This window comes from Sebastes umbrosus, chromosome 5 (genome assembly GCF_015220745.1).
Source record: "Sebastes umbrosus isolate fSebUmb1 chromosome 5, fSebUmb1.pri, whole genome shotgun sequence".
Taxonomy (NCBI): domain Eukaryota; kingdom Metazoa; phylum Chordata; class Actinopteri; order Perciformes; family Sebastidae; genus Sebastes; species Sebastes umbrosus.
The window spans coordinates 24,771,636-24,783,537 of record NC_051273.1 but is presented as its reverse complement, the minus strand read 5'-3'; the positions used below and the strand labels follow the sequence as shown (position 1 = coordinate 24,783,537).

General features: G+C 42.0%; 1 protein-coding gene across 1 annotated transcript; it reads right to left on the bottom strand.

The window, feature by feature from the left end:
- Positions 1–2,068: 2,068 nt before the first annotated feature.
- LOC119489094 (GTP-binding protein REM 2-like) lies at positions 2,069–11,539 on the bottom strand. The gene is made up of 6 exons (XM_037771278.1): positions 11,203–11,539; positions 11,032–11,092; positions 7,127–7,436; positions 6,917–6,990; positions 4,087–4,264; positions 2,069–2,650 (listed from the first exon to the last, which is right to left on the bottom strand). The coding sequence occupies exons 2-6, from the start codon at positions 11,083–11,085 to the stop codon at positions 2,361–2,363; spliced, it is 906 nt and encodes a 301-aa protein (XP_037627206.1). The 5' UTR covers positions 11,086–11,092; positions 11,203–11,539; the 3' UTR covers positions 2,069–2,360.
- Between the last annotated feature and the right edge of the window lie 363 nt (positions 11,540–11,902).

Genomic DNA, 11,902 nt, shown 5'->3' with positions numbered 1-11,902 from the left:
GTCCGATAGTCGCTTTCAGTCCAAAATGGCGGATGCGTAGCTTTGCTGCTGGGCGCTGATGGAACGAACAATTGACTTTCACTTCTTGGCAATATACATTCTTTGCTTAAAGGAACAGTGCGTAACATTTTGGGGGATCTATTAGGAGAAATGCAATCTAATATTCATAACTATGTTTTCATTAATGTATAATCACCTGAAACTAGGAATCGTGTTTTCGTTAGCTTAGAATGAGCTGTTTACATTTACATAGGAGCGGGTCTTCTTCAGAGTCCGCCATGTTTCCACAGTAGCTCAGAACGGACAAACCAAACTCTGTCTCTAGAGAGAGCCTTTCATGTTTTTACGTTACCTGAAGACCACCGTAGTTCTCCGACACACTTGTGAAACTGCGGTAACGTGAGCCGCAGAGTGCAAAACCGTGGTACCGCCAGCCGCCGTCTGACTTCTGTTACTCCTAAAGTAGTGTTATTATGGTAAGGATGACCTCTGAGCGAGGAGTTACGTTACTGCAGTCTCGGAAAGGGAGGAGTGAGCGGAGGGGTACTCAGTTGGTTGCGATCTGCAACCTCACCACTAGATTGCGCCAAATCCCACACACTGTACCTTTTTAAAGCAACAGTTAAACATTTAGTGATATTCCTTTATTTGCTCTCCAGTAGAGGGTTTAAATAGAAGATTGATAGACCGTTAAAATTTGAAGCTACAGCCGGTTATCTATCCAAAGGTCACGATCCACCTATCAGCACCTTTTAAAACTCACTAATGAACACTACATGTGTTTAATCTGTCTAAAAACACACATGCTGCTATAGTGCTTCAGGTGCATATCGTATATATTCAGCACGAATCGCTGTCTCACAATCTTTTCTTTATCAAATGCAAGACAGCTGCACTTCCTCTGAGTGGATTTGATGCTCTGCTAAAGTAAATGAGGTATGATTCAGAGTATGAAAGCAGTGCAATTATTTATTTATTTTTCTTCCTTGGTCTTTTTATCTCTGGTATTTCTTTTCTTCTAGATATTTACCCCTCTGTTTTTTTTTTCTTCAACCCACCTGTGCATTTTCCTATGTTATTGAATATATCTATCTTTTTTGTTTTACTTTATTGTATGCACAAACAAAGAACTAAAGTGTCAGCGATGTTACTGGGATGGAGAGCTGCTACTCTAGTTCATACATATCTCCTTTATATTGTCATATTATTCATGCATCTTCATCAACCTCGACTCAGCCACAAGAGGGAGCCTGCACCTCACGTTGAACGATCCAAATACTTAACCTTTCAATCTGTTCCAGCAGTTTGCAGCCAAGGGAATGAGTCAGAATATCATGCCACCATTTTATTATTATTATATCTTTTTTTTTAACTTCTATTATAGCACCGCTCTCCCTTTTGATAACAAATGATGGGTATAACGACCTGTGAAATCTTTGTTCACGTGTGGGTGGAACAGGTGGGAGGATGGAAGTGCTGAGGGTGGAGAGTGATACAGATGAGTGTGGTGAAGCTGATATCTGACAAAAATCCTCTGCATGTTAAATTTATGTTTAAAAAAAAAAAAGATTCAATTTCTCTGCATTTCAATCATCGTTTCCATCTCTGAATGTAAATGCAGCGTAAAAAGGAGAGGTGTAGCAGCCACAGAGCAGCTGAGATGGACATAATGTGTACGTCTCCCTGATTCCAGGTCTCCTTGACAACCGTAACATGGCAACAATCACTCCATATACAATAACCTGCTTTCCCTTCTCTGCGCCGTCTCTCGTTGTCACGCTGAGCTCCTGTAAGTCCACTTTAAATCTGCTTTAATTCCCTTCCTCTCCTCTTGCTGGCATTTCACTATTTTACTGCTCGCCGTCCCCATGGATACCACGATAGCTGAGTGTAAATGAACACAACATGAATAATCAGCAAAGTCTCTAACCTCACTAATGAGTTCTGGATGTGTGTGGTCATGACTTTATCCTGGGCTCTGAGCTGAAGTGTTAAATGTGATTAATGTCAGTTTCCTTTTGTAATAATAATAATAATAATAATAATAATGTGACGACAAACACGCAGCGACTTTCTCAAGACTCAAAAAAAGCAATTTATTTAGCTATGAGGGCGGCATTATGTATCACCACTATAGTTTATTTACATGTTCTACAACAGTATTTTCTTTTTGCTGCTTGGTCTTGTGTAGAAAATTTCTATATCGTCCTAAACATCACTAACATTGCTGTCATTCTTTCCACACGAAGATCACTCATAACATTGTCCTGCCATCCCTCTGGCACCTTCCTCTCTTTGTTGGTATTCTACATCCCTTCCTCTGCTAACAATCTAACCATTAAACGCCCCGCGGCGTCCGATCACAGCGCCCCCAGGTCGTGGCAAGAGCGGGACTTCTGCCTCAGGAACTTTCCCACCTCTCGCTCTCGCGGGTATCGCGGCACCAGGCTGGACAGGAAACGTTTGGCACGGGAGGTGATGCTTTCACGCTGGCCGCCGCTCATGTCCTCGGCGCTGGTTCCCGGGGGCCAGGGGGACTGGCCCCTGGCTAGCCGCACCGCGCACTCCAGCAGCTCCGGGGTACGGTGGTCCAGAGAGGCAGAGATCTCCAGATACAGGCAGTTATAGAGGGCGGCGCTGGACACGGCCTCTGAGGGAGATATGAATAAAAGACAGCAGCTGTCACGACTTGTCAGTTCACGTTTAGGGTGACAGTGACCAGTGTTAGTTAGTTAGTTTGCATTCATCATCACAAAATGCCGTGATGCCAGTCCTTGACCACCATGGCACAAAGACTAACACTGAAACAAATCACAAAGGGGTGAAAAACAGTGTTAGAGGTGCAGTGTGTAGGATCTGGTGGCATCTAGCGGTGAGGCTGCAGATTGCAACCAACTGAAACTTCCCCCGTGTGCCAGGCGTGTAGGAGAACTACGTTGGTCGACGCAAGAACGCGAATGTCCCTCTCTAGAGCCAGTGTTTGGGTTGTCCGTTTTTTGGACTGAGAGAGACTACAGGACGCCAGTAAAACGTCCGCCTAAAAAGTGCCGTACAAAAGTAAAACTAAATTATTGCTAGTCTATTGTCATATTCTACCTATATGATAAATATAAAAAGCGCTTTCAGTCCAAAATGGTGGTTGTCAAAGAGTTTTTTTGCTTCTATACTCTTTGCCTGCTCTCGATGTAGATATAAACGACTCATTCTAAGGTAACAAAAACAACGATTGTTATTTTCAGGCGATTATAAACCAAAGAAAACATACTTATATAAAATATTATATTCCATTTCTGCCAATGGATCCCCCCGAAATGCTACACACTGTTCCTTTAAATTTCGGGGTTATTTCTCAATTTAAGGGGTGGACAAAATAACACACACACACAGCAGCCCTGCAGTCAGTTATAGTACATTTCATTGCATTTAAACACAAAAACAACACAGAATTTTTAAAGACTTTTTGGGTTTTGGGCATTTTCACCACCTAAAACAAACCTTGCAAAATTACAAGTCGCACAAAAGAAGTTACACTCCAGCCTCGTATCGTAGTTATCCTCTCACCCAAAGTTTGTTTTTATGTACAAAGGCTTATTTATACCTTTGACTTTTTATCAAAGAAGAAATGGTCACCTAAAATAAAACCTAATATCTACGGATGTTTTTCTAGACTTTAACTTTGATTGTTTGATTGGTGATTTGCTTATTTAGTCCGTAATATTTAATATTGTAGAGAAAAAAGGTTTAAAGCCAAGTTTCCAGGGAGGAAACTCTATATACTGGCTGTGTAATACAGTAGTACATAGCTGCACAGCAGTGCAACTGCATGAGTGTAGATATGCACTCACAGTGGATGCTCTACAGCTTCAACTGTAATTGCGACTCCCTTCATACTCCCACACTGCGAGGAAGCTGAGACACTGACATTTCCATTTTCACATATTTCACCCTGCGTTAGTGTTTACTGACAGATATAAAGAGCTGGAAATGTCAACACCAGCTGTGAGGATGAAAACCACAACGGAAGGAAGGAAACCACAAGACAGGTGAGGAGAAGGGCAACGTGGTAAAGACGGTTCATCATCATACCTTGATAGGTGACCTCACGTGTGCGAACGAGGTCACTCTTATTACCGACGAGGATGATGGGAGTTTGGGGCTGAGTCTCTCTCAGGAGAAGTCGCAGTTGAGCAGTTCGGTGGAAACTGCGCCTGTCAGTCACCGAAAACACCAGGACGCACACCTCGCACAGCAGAGCCGACAGGTCCTGAGGGAACAGACACACTGTATGTTACAATACTGTAGTCGCCATTTACATATACTATAAGTATACTATGTGTGATAATTGCACTTAAAAGGACAGTGTGTAAGATTTGGTGGCATCGATCGGTGTGGATGCAGATTGCAACCAACTGGGTACCCATGAATATTATATTCCATTTCTGCTAATAGATCCCCCGAAATCCTACTCACTGTTCCTTTATGCGTATCCCAGCATGCACTTGGATTGGACCAGGTTACTAATACAACTAACATGTTGCATAAGAGATGAGATTAAAGGGAACATACAAACACCAAAAAAGGTAAACAAAAAAGAAACTACAGTACATAAACAGATGGTTACAGCGTATGCAGCATATTTTAGATGTGTTCATATTGTATATCTGAATATTATTCCATTTCTGCTGATAGATCCCGCTAAATACACACTGTTCCTTTAAGAAAACAACTAAAATTGAGTTAGCACGTACTGAAACGTGTCGTAAAGCAGTCAAATGTGAGACCATCATCACACATGAGTACCACCAGTCAAGCGAAAACTTTTGTTTCAAATTGACTTGAGAAACACTCCACGGTATCAGAAGAAAACACTCTCAGGAAAGGAACTGAGCACATTGCTGTGGTAAATATTGTTGTCAAAGCCTTATGTGCAGAATAAAAGTGTAAGTGCTCTATTTAAACACCCCTGTGGTGTACTGTTGTACTGTAGATAACAGCAGAACACCTTCAACTCTTACTGACACACACAAACAATCCCTACAAATGAAATACTCATGAGTGAATCCTTCACACTGTAGATGACTAAACCTCTCAGCTTGTCTTCAGTTGGAGCTGCCACGCTCCACTGACTTTTCATTTCATTTTGATTAAGTCCAGAATTGAGCACAGACCAAAGGCACCTTCTGCTCTCTAATGATACACACAGACGTAACACTACGATTATATAAGAACAGTCCTTATGAGGCGACCATTACAGTGTCTCTCACAACAAATGCAGGTCATTATACATAGAATAACACATACAAATGCCCACATCAATAAAGACAGATTGTGTTACAAGTGTGTGTGTGTTCAGTTTTTTTTCCACACATCCATCTAAATCAGAAAACATCAATGCAGTCATTTGTCACATCTGCTCTGTGGGCAGCTCCCTCTCTCTCTCTCTCTTTCTCACATCAGCACACAGATGCCTCTGAACTGCACTCAGGGGAAAAGAGGGAAAAAGTGTGCAAAACAACCTGATAATGAGCTTTTCCTCCGTCAACCAGATGCAGATGCAGCAGATTCATTGTCCTCTTTCTGCCACCGCGTTTCTCTGTTTCTGTTCTAGTGACGTCAATACAATAAATGATGCAATGTGCTCCAGATATACTATATGAACACGTCTCAAATGTGCTGCACACACAGTAAGAATGTAGAGTCTTTTCTGTTTACCTTTTTGGTGTTTTACCTCGTTCATTTGACAATATGTGTTCCCTTTAATCTCATTTCTTATGTGATGTGTTAGTTGTATTAGTAACCTGTCCAAGTGCATGCTGGGATATGCTTAAAGATGCTCTATATGATATCCAGAGCATTAATATAGCAGCAAACAACTATTTGCTATGTAAAGATATAGAGGAGTAATGTCTACCTGAGCAGAGATTAATCGAATAGCTCTCCCTCTGTGTGTGTGTTGTAATCTGAACTTTTCCTCGCTTTGTTGACATCACCGGGCCGGCTGTGCATGCTTTTAGTGCATGTTTTTAGTGCATGTTTGTGCACGTGAGCGTGCCCCACTGGCTAGCTCACGGATGCACTGCGCTCATACTGCACTCATACTGCGGTTACAGCCAAAGAGTACAAGCAAAGAGACGAAACTCTGGTGCTTTTTTGACACCGGCCGCTGCCGCCATTTTGGACTGAAAACGCTTATTATATTCATAAGATTTTGTTCATTCACATTTTGTTTTACTTTTGTACTTTTAGCGCTGTTAGCCACGAGCCGCCAGCTCACCTACCACCATGTTGAGAGCTGTACTGGGCCAATAGAAATGCTCCCAATCTCGCTTTTAGCACCTTTAAGTTCCAGTTTATGTATGAAGGGATAGATGATGTTGGGTTGAAAATGAACTTTTTTGTCTGCCTGCCACTGCGGCTGGTGGATTCCAAATTTTACCACTCAATAGATTGTTTTTTTTGGCTGGTGAGGGAAGCACATCTAGCAACCACTTGCATATTTTACCAGCATTTGGCTGGTGGCTGGTGCTAATTTCCAACCCTGGATGTTGATTAGTCTCACTCGGATAGAAATCCACTTCCCAGCTTATCTCCTGATAACACACACACACACACATTATCATGTGCAGCACACAAATGGCTTCAAATAAAGACAATAAAATGATGCTGTAGGAGAAGACAGTTAAGAACCCAAACTGAAAAGGTACATTTTGAGCTCCTTTTTAAAACAGTCCAAGGATTCAGCAGTCCTGTGGCCGTCTGACAAGCCCAGATGTGTTTATATATTTATATATCTATCACACTGAAATGCCAGAAAGCAGCTGAGCACAGTGTATACAGCTGCAGAGAGGGCTCAGTGGCCTTAATGAGGGAGCAGGGAGCAGGGAGAGTGGGGACGGGGAAGTGTTGTTTGGCTCACCTGTCTCCAGTTGTCATAGATAATGATGGTGCTCTCCTCGTCATCCACAGCGACTGTGCGCACGTAACCCTCCCCTAAGGACAGGGAGAGCAGCAGTTAGCTCTCACATGGGAGATGGGTGCTGTGATTTATTTACCTGCTGCTCACTCACTGTGAAAGCACTCACTGCTCTGCATTAGTCCAGTCAAACACACACAGAAAGCTTAGTACCTTCAGAGTCCACAGACGCAGTCCTGTCCATGTCCCCAGCGAAGGCGACGGCCAGGGAGGACTTCCCCACGCCGTTCTGCCCCAGCAGGGCGATCCTTAAAGGCCCATCAGGTCTGCCCTCCACAGACACAGTCGGAGTGTCGTCCAGGGCCGGGCTGAAGCTGATCGGTGATGCGGACGGTCCGGCTGCACCGGATGTCCAGTCGCCCTCATCGTGGACGGCTTCTTCTCGCTTGAGCTGGTGCTTTATGGGCAGAGGAGTGCTTCCTCTGCGGACAGTCGGGGTGCTGCACAGAGTCATACTGTCACACTGGAGGAGAGAGGAACATGGAGGGTCACTCTCTTCAATGTATAACATTTAAAGTCTGTATTCACATGTGGTGTTTCTCATTTAATACTAATAAAAAAGCCAGTACCCAAAGCCAGATGTGCAGGGTGGTGTGATACTCCAGCTTTATTTAGTACTTGTTTAGCACCTACATAACATCAGGGGACTTGCAGCAGAGGCCAAGATATCCTGTCAAGCATCAACAACACTGGATCCTAGTTACAACTCAATAGAGTGCTGCAGGAATGAGTCCTAAAACCCAGAAATGAGTTAGCATTTTCACACTTCCTGTTCCCTCGTCTCGATAGTCAGTGGGTTTTTGGTTAGATGCCTGAAATAAGGTTTGTGTTTTAAGGTTAACACAAGCGAGATTTTCAAGTTTTGCTCTACGACTTAAAATACATCAGTAAATATCCCACTTTTGAATTTTGAAACATGTAAAAGCGGACACCGTGATGTAGCCCAGTTTGTTTATATCCTATTTTTAGCTTTTTGCTTCTGGCGATTGCATTCATGCTTCAAAAATCATAAAAGGGGTGTTCATTTGTGAAGATTATCTTGCAAAACAAAATTATGTAAGTATCTTGTTTGCCACAGAGCTTATTTTCTGCAATAATCCAAAAGCCAATGAAAAAAATCCCATTGGCTTTATGTCGAAGGAACCAGGGCGATGCTAACTTCCTGGTTGGCCTACAAAAATACGTCATCCCTGCACCACTTCACATACACTGCAACAGGAAATAAACTGGGACACATTTAGAATGTTTACGTTTAAATCTGTGTAATGGTCTAAATATCACAAATGGGCAGAAATCCTGACAGCTTGTTTCAAATGCAGAGTTTCTGAATACGGGCTGTGTGTATTTCCCTGTGGATTGAGTGTTTCGGTACTTTCACAGTATTTATATAGGACTTAGGTCTGCTTTATAATAAAAAACATGAAAATCTCACTTTTCTATAATATGGGACCTTTAAAAAAATATAAAATTATAAGGAAAAAAACAGCCTTTCTGTACCCAATCCAAAATTCCCTAATTAAATTAACAAAACTCCTCCACAGACACAGAAGACATAATAACGTTTTTTTTAGTAGTATTATTCCCCATAAAATAAGTAAAGTAACCTCTAAGTGTAATATCGGTGCAGTGCTCCTTTAAACCTGCAGTAGCGAGCTGTAAACACACAGTGACGTACTTTAACCGTTGTTAGTTTGGTGATCTTGTTAGCAAACAGTTAGTTAACTAACAGATACGGAGCGACGTTAGCATCCGTTTGGAGTAGTTTTTGTCCAATATTCACTCTCCTTTTAGTTTCACCAACTCCTGAAGGAAATATCTGGCTCGTTAGCAGCTAGCATACAGAGGAGTTTTAACTAGCGCTGTTTTGCTGAAAACAGGCTTCATACTGCGTCCGATAACGGCGCTCTGAGGTCGGTGAGACAGTGAACCAAACACATGAGCCTAAAAGTAACATTATTGTGTCTAAGGTTAACCAAAAACAATGAGTTAAAGGATGCTATGAAGCTGCTTACAGGTGGGAGGAGCTACAAAGTCAGGTGATGAAGTCTGTGTGGGTTTATTATCACTACCAGCATCACCTCTCACATCACACATTTAATCCATAAAATAATACAGAGTAAAGCCATTTTAATGAGCAAATGAGCAAAAATTATTATTATAAATAAAAGTTGGATTTAAAGGGACTGTTTGTAACTTTTTACACGTATAAATCTACCGGGTCGGTGTCCCATGCGCGCTCGCGTGTGGCTACGCTGTTCAGACCGCTCCTCTGCCTGCTTGCCTTCACTCACACAACGCGCGCGTTCTCGCTCCACCTCACGTGCATGCGCGCACACTCCACACTGCAGAAGACTTCATAGCTCTGAGAATATCTAGTGAATGTACAGTGGACGTTTGTGCAGAAATAAATGCTGCAGCTCCTCCAGACCAACAGAGGTTTCCCGTGTTGTGTGAAGTGACGGGGCTCCGCAGCGAGAAACATTATCGTCTCCGACCAAAACTCCGGTGTCTCCCCTGTTCCCTCCGGTCGCGGTCACGAGGCTGAGGCAGGAAAAGCCAACACTAGGATCTGCATTGATTCATGGAGAGACCTTCGTCTGGTCAGCTAACATTACTGCCAAGCAGCTGAAATATAGAGTGATATTGTGGTTTTAGCTGACGTGTGTCACCTCACTGTTTTGAGAGATGCTCGTTCATGTCTATGTAGAGCGAGCACAAGCGTGAGCAACAGGACGCTGACTTTCGTTGACTTAACGGCCACAGGTGTCGCTGTTAACAAGACATTCTGAAAGTTACAAATAGTCCCTTTAAAGATTAAAAAAACCCAAGAAACTGACTCAAATGCAGGACACCACCTCCCACAACAGCCTGTTCTCCCTCCTGCCCTCTGGTAGAAGATACAGGACCTCCAGGACTCTCACCAGCAGACTGAGAAACAGTTTTTCCCCTCCAGACCATCAGACTTTTAAATAGATAATTCATGCGACACCTTCTCACACAAAAATATATCTTATACTATATACTGTATATACTCTTAATATGCCCTTGTACGAAGTATTTCCTTTTATAATTGTAATATAACTTATTATTTTAATGGAGCTTCCCAGCAAAAAGCATTTCACACGATTGTACCTGTATAACCGGCGTGACAATAAACATCTTGAATCTTAAACATCTTGAATCTTGCACCACCACCACCTACACACACTAACAGCTCATTAAACCTCTCCATTAATTTATCAATCAGATTATCAAACATCATCACATCCCACCACTTTACCCTGAATGTAATTGTCTAATTAAATACTGGATATTTAGAGCTGCTTGTCTTTGTTTGTTTGCCCTGCAGCATCCCCATTTTGTTAATAGTCTGTTTATTGTCAATACTGTGTATACTGCTCCTATTTTTATACGTCCTGGTTGGTTCATATTTTGTTACACTTTGTTTAGCTCTTTTTTACTGTGTTAGCTGATGCATGTTGTTTTTTGCACTATCCCCTTTGCTGCTGTACACTACAAATTTCCCCACTGCGGGACTAATAAAGGAATATCTTATCTTATCTTATCTTATAATAGTTGTATGTTGGAAATAAAAAAATTAAAAAAAAATAAAAAAATAATGATGTGCTCGCATTAATAAAGATAATCTTTTTCAAAGATGAAATATGGAGATTTCCTACTTTTCTCAGTTTTATATCATATTAAACTGAATATTTGGGTTTTTTTTTGACTGACAAAACAACACACTTAAAGACATCACTGGACTTTGAGAGACTGTGATGGACATTTTCACTATTTTCTGACATTTTATATAATTTAATTTATTATATCAATCTAGAAAATCAATCTGTGCATTATTATTCTAACGTTTTTATCTATTATTTTGTTATTATACTGCTTACTTGCACCAACAAAACCAAAGCAAATTCCTAGTGTATAATACACTTGGCACTAAACACCATTCTGATTCTGATTCTGATTCTGAAATTTCCCCACTGCAGGACTAATAAAGGAATATCTTATCTTATCTTATCTTATCTTATCTTATCTTATCTTACCTTGGTCGCCTTCTCCTCGATGTTGAGCCTGTCTTCGGGCACATCTGTCGGCATCTGCAAACTGAAATCAAGCAGAATAAGGACTCCCAAAAAAAAAGATACCCAACCAACTCCTCCTCATCCTCACTTTATGACCCCCTAGCCCCAAGCAGCACAGGTAAGATCTCTCACCTGTCAAGGTAACCACAAAGTAAGCACTCTCTCTTCCTCTTGAATCTCCTTTTATCTCTCTTTCTCTACCTCCTCAGGTTATAAGGCCCAGGTCCAGTTCTGCAGTCAGCACCGTCATTCATCACCGCTCTCCAGAAAAACTGTGACTGTGACTCACTGACTTGACACGAAAAAATGCTCCTCCGGATTTGTTTTCTGCCTGCAGGATGGAGAGAGAGAGAGAGATGAAAGCATCGACCTCCGAGGACTCCGTGTGCACGGTGAGTGTTTGCTGCTGCAGGTGCCAGCAGCTCTGTAGTAAAAGTGTGGAGAGCTGTGATGCAGGCAGGGAGGCAGTACTGAGAAGAGGGATGCTCAGTGTCACGAAGCTCTCAGTATTGACCTCTGCAAGAACTACGAGGCGATATGGAGAGTGGCCACTAGGGTGCAGCATAACACAAGTCTTCTCCTCACTAATTGGCTCTATTTGTGTGTGAGAGTGTGTGCGTGTGTGTGTGTGTGTCCTTGGGGGATATTATACTGTATGTTTATAATGTGTCATCTGGGTATTCCTTTTGGTAGACACAAAAAGCATGACAACCTGCCTACAGGTCTATCAGTCTGTCTCACCTGTTGAAGATTGGTTTATTATTGGCTGGCTCGTTTACATTTTATCAAATCATTATCAGTCATTTCTGGTTCCTGATCCAAGGAGTGTATT

Coding starts and splice junctions, on each gene's coding strand:
- LOC119489094 (XM_037771278.1), bottom strand. CDS start 11,085: ATGCCGACAGATGTGCCCGAAGACAGGCTCAACATCGAGGAGAAGGCG. Junction 6,991..7,126: donor TGCGTCTGTGGACTCTGAAG/GTACTAAGCTTT, acceptor CCCTGTCCTTAG/GGGAGGGTTACGTGCGCACA. Junction 2,651..4,086: donor ACGTGAGGTCACCTATCAAG/GTATGATGATGA, acceptor TATCTCCCTCAG/AGGCCGTGTCCAGCGCCGCC.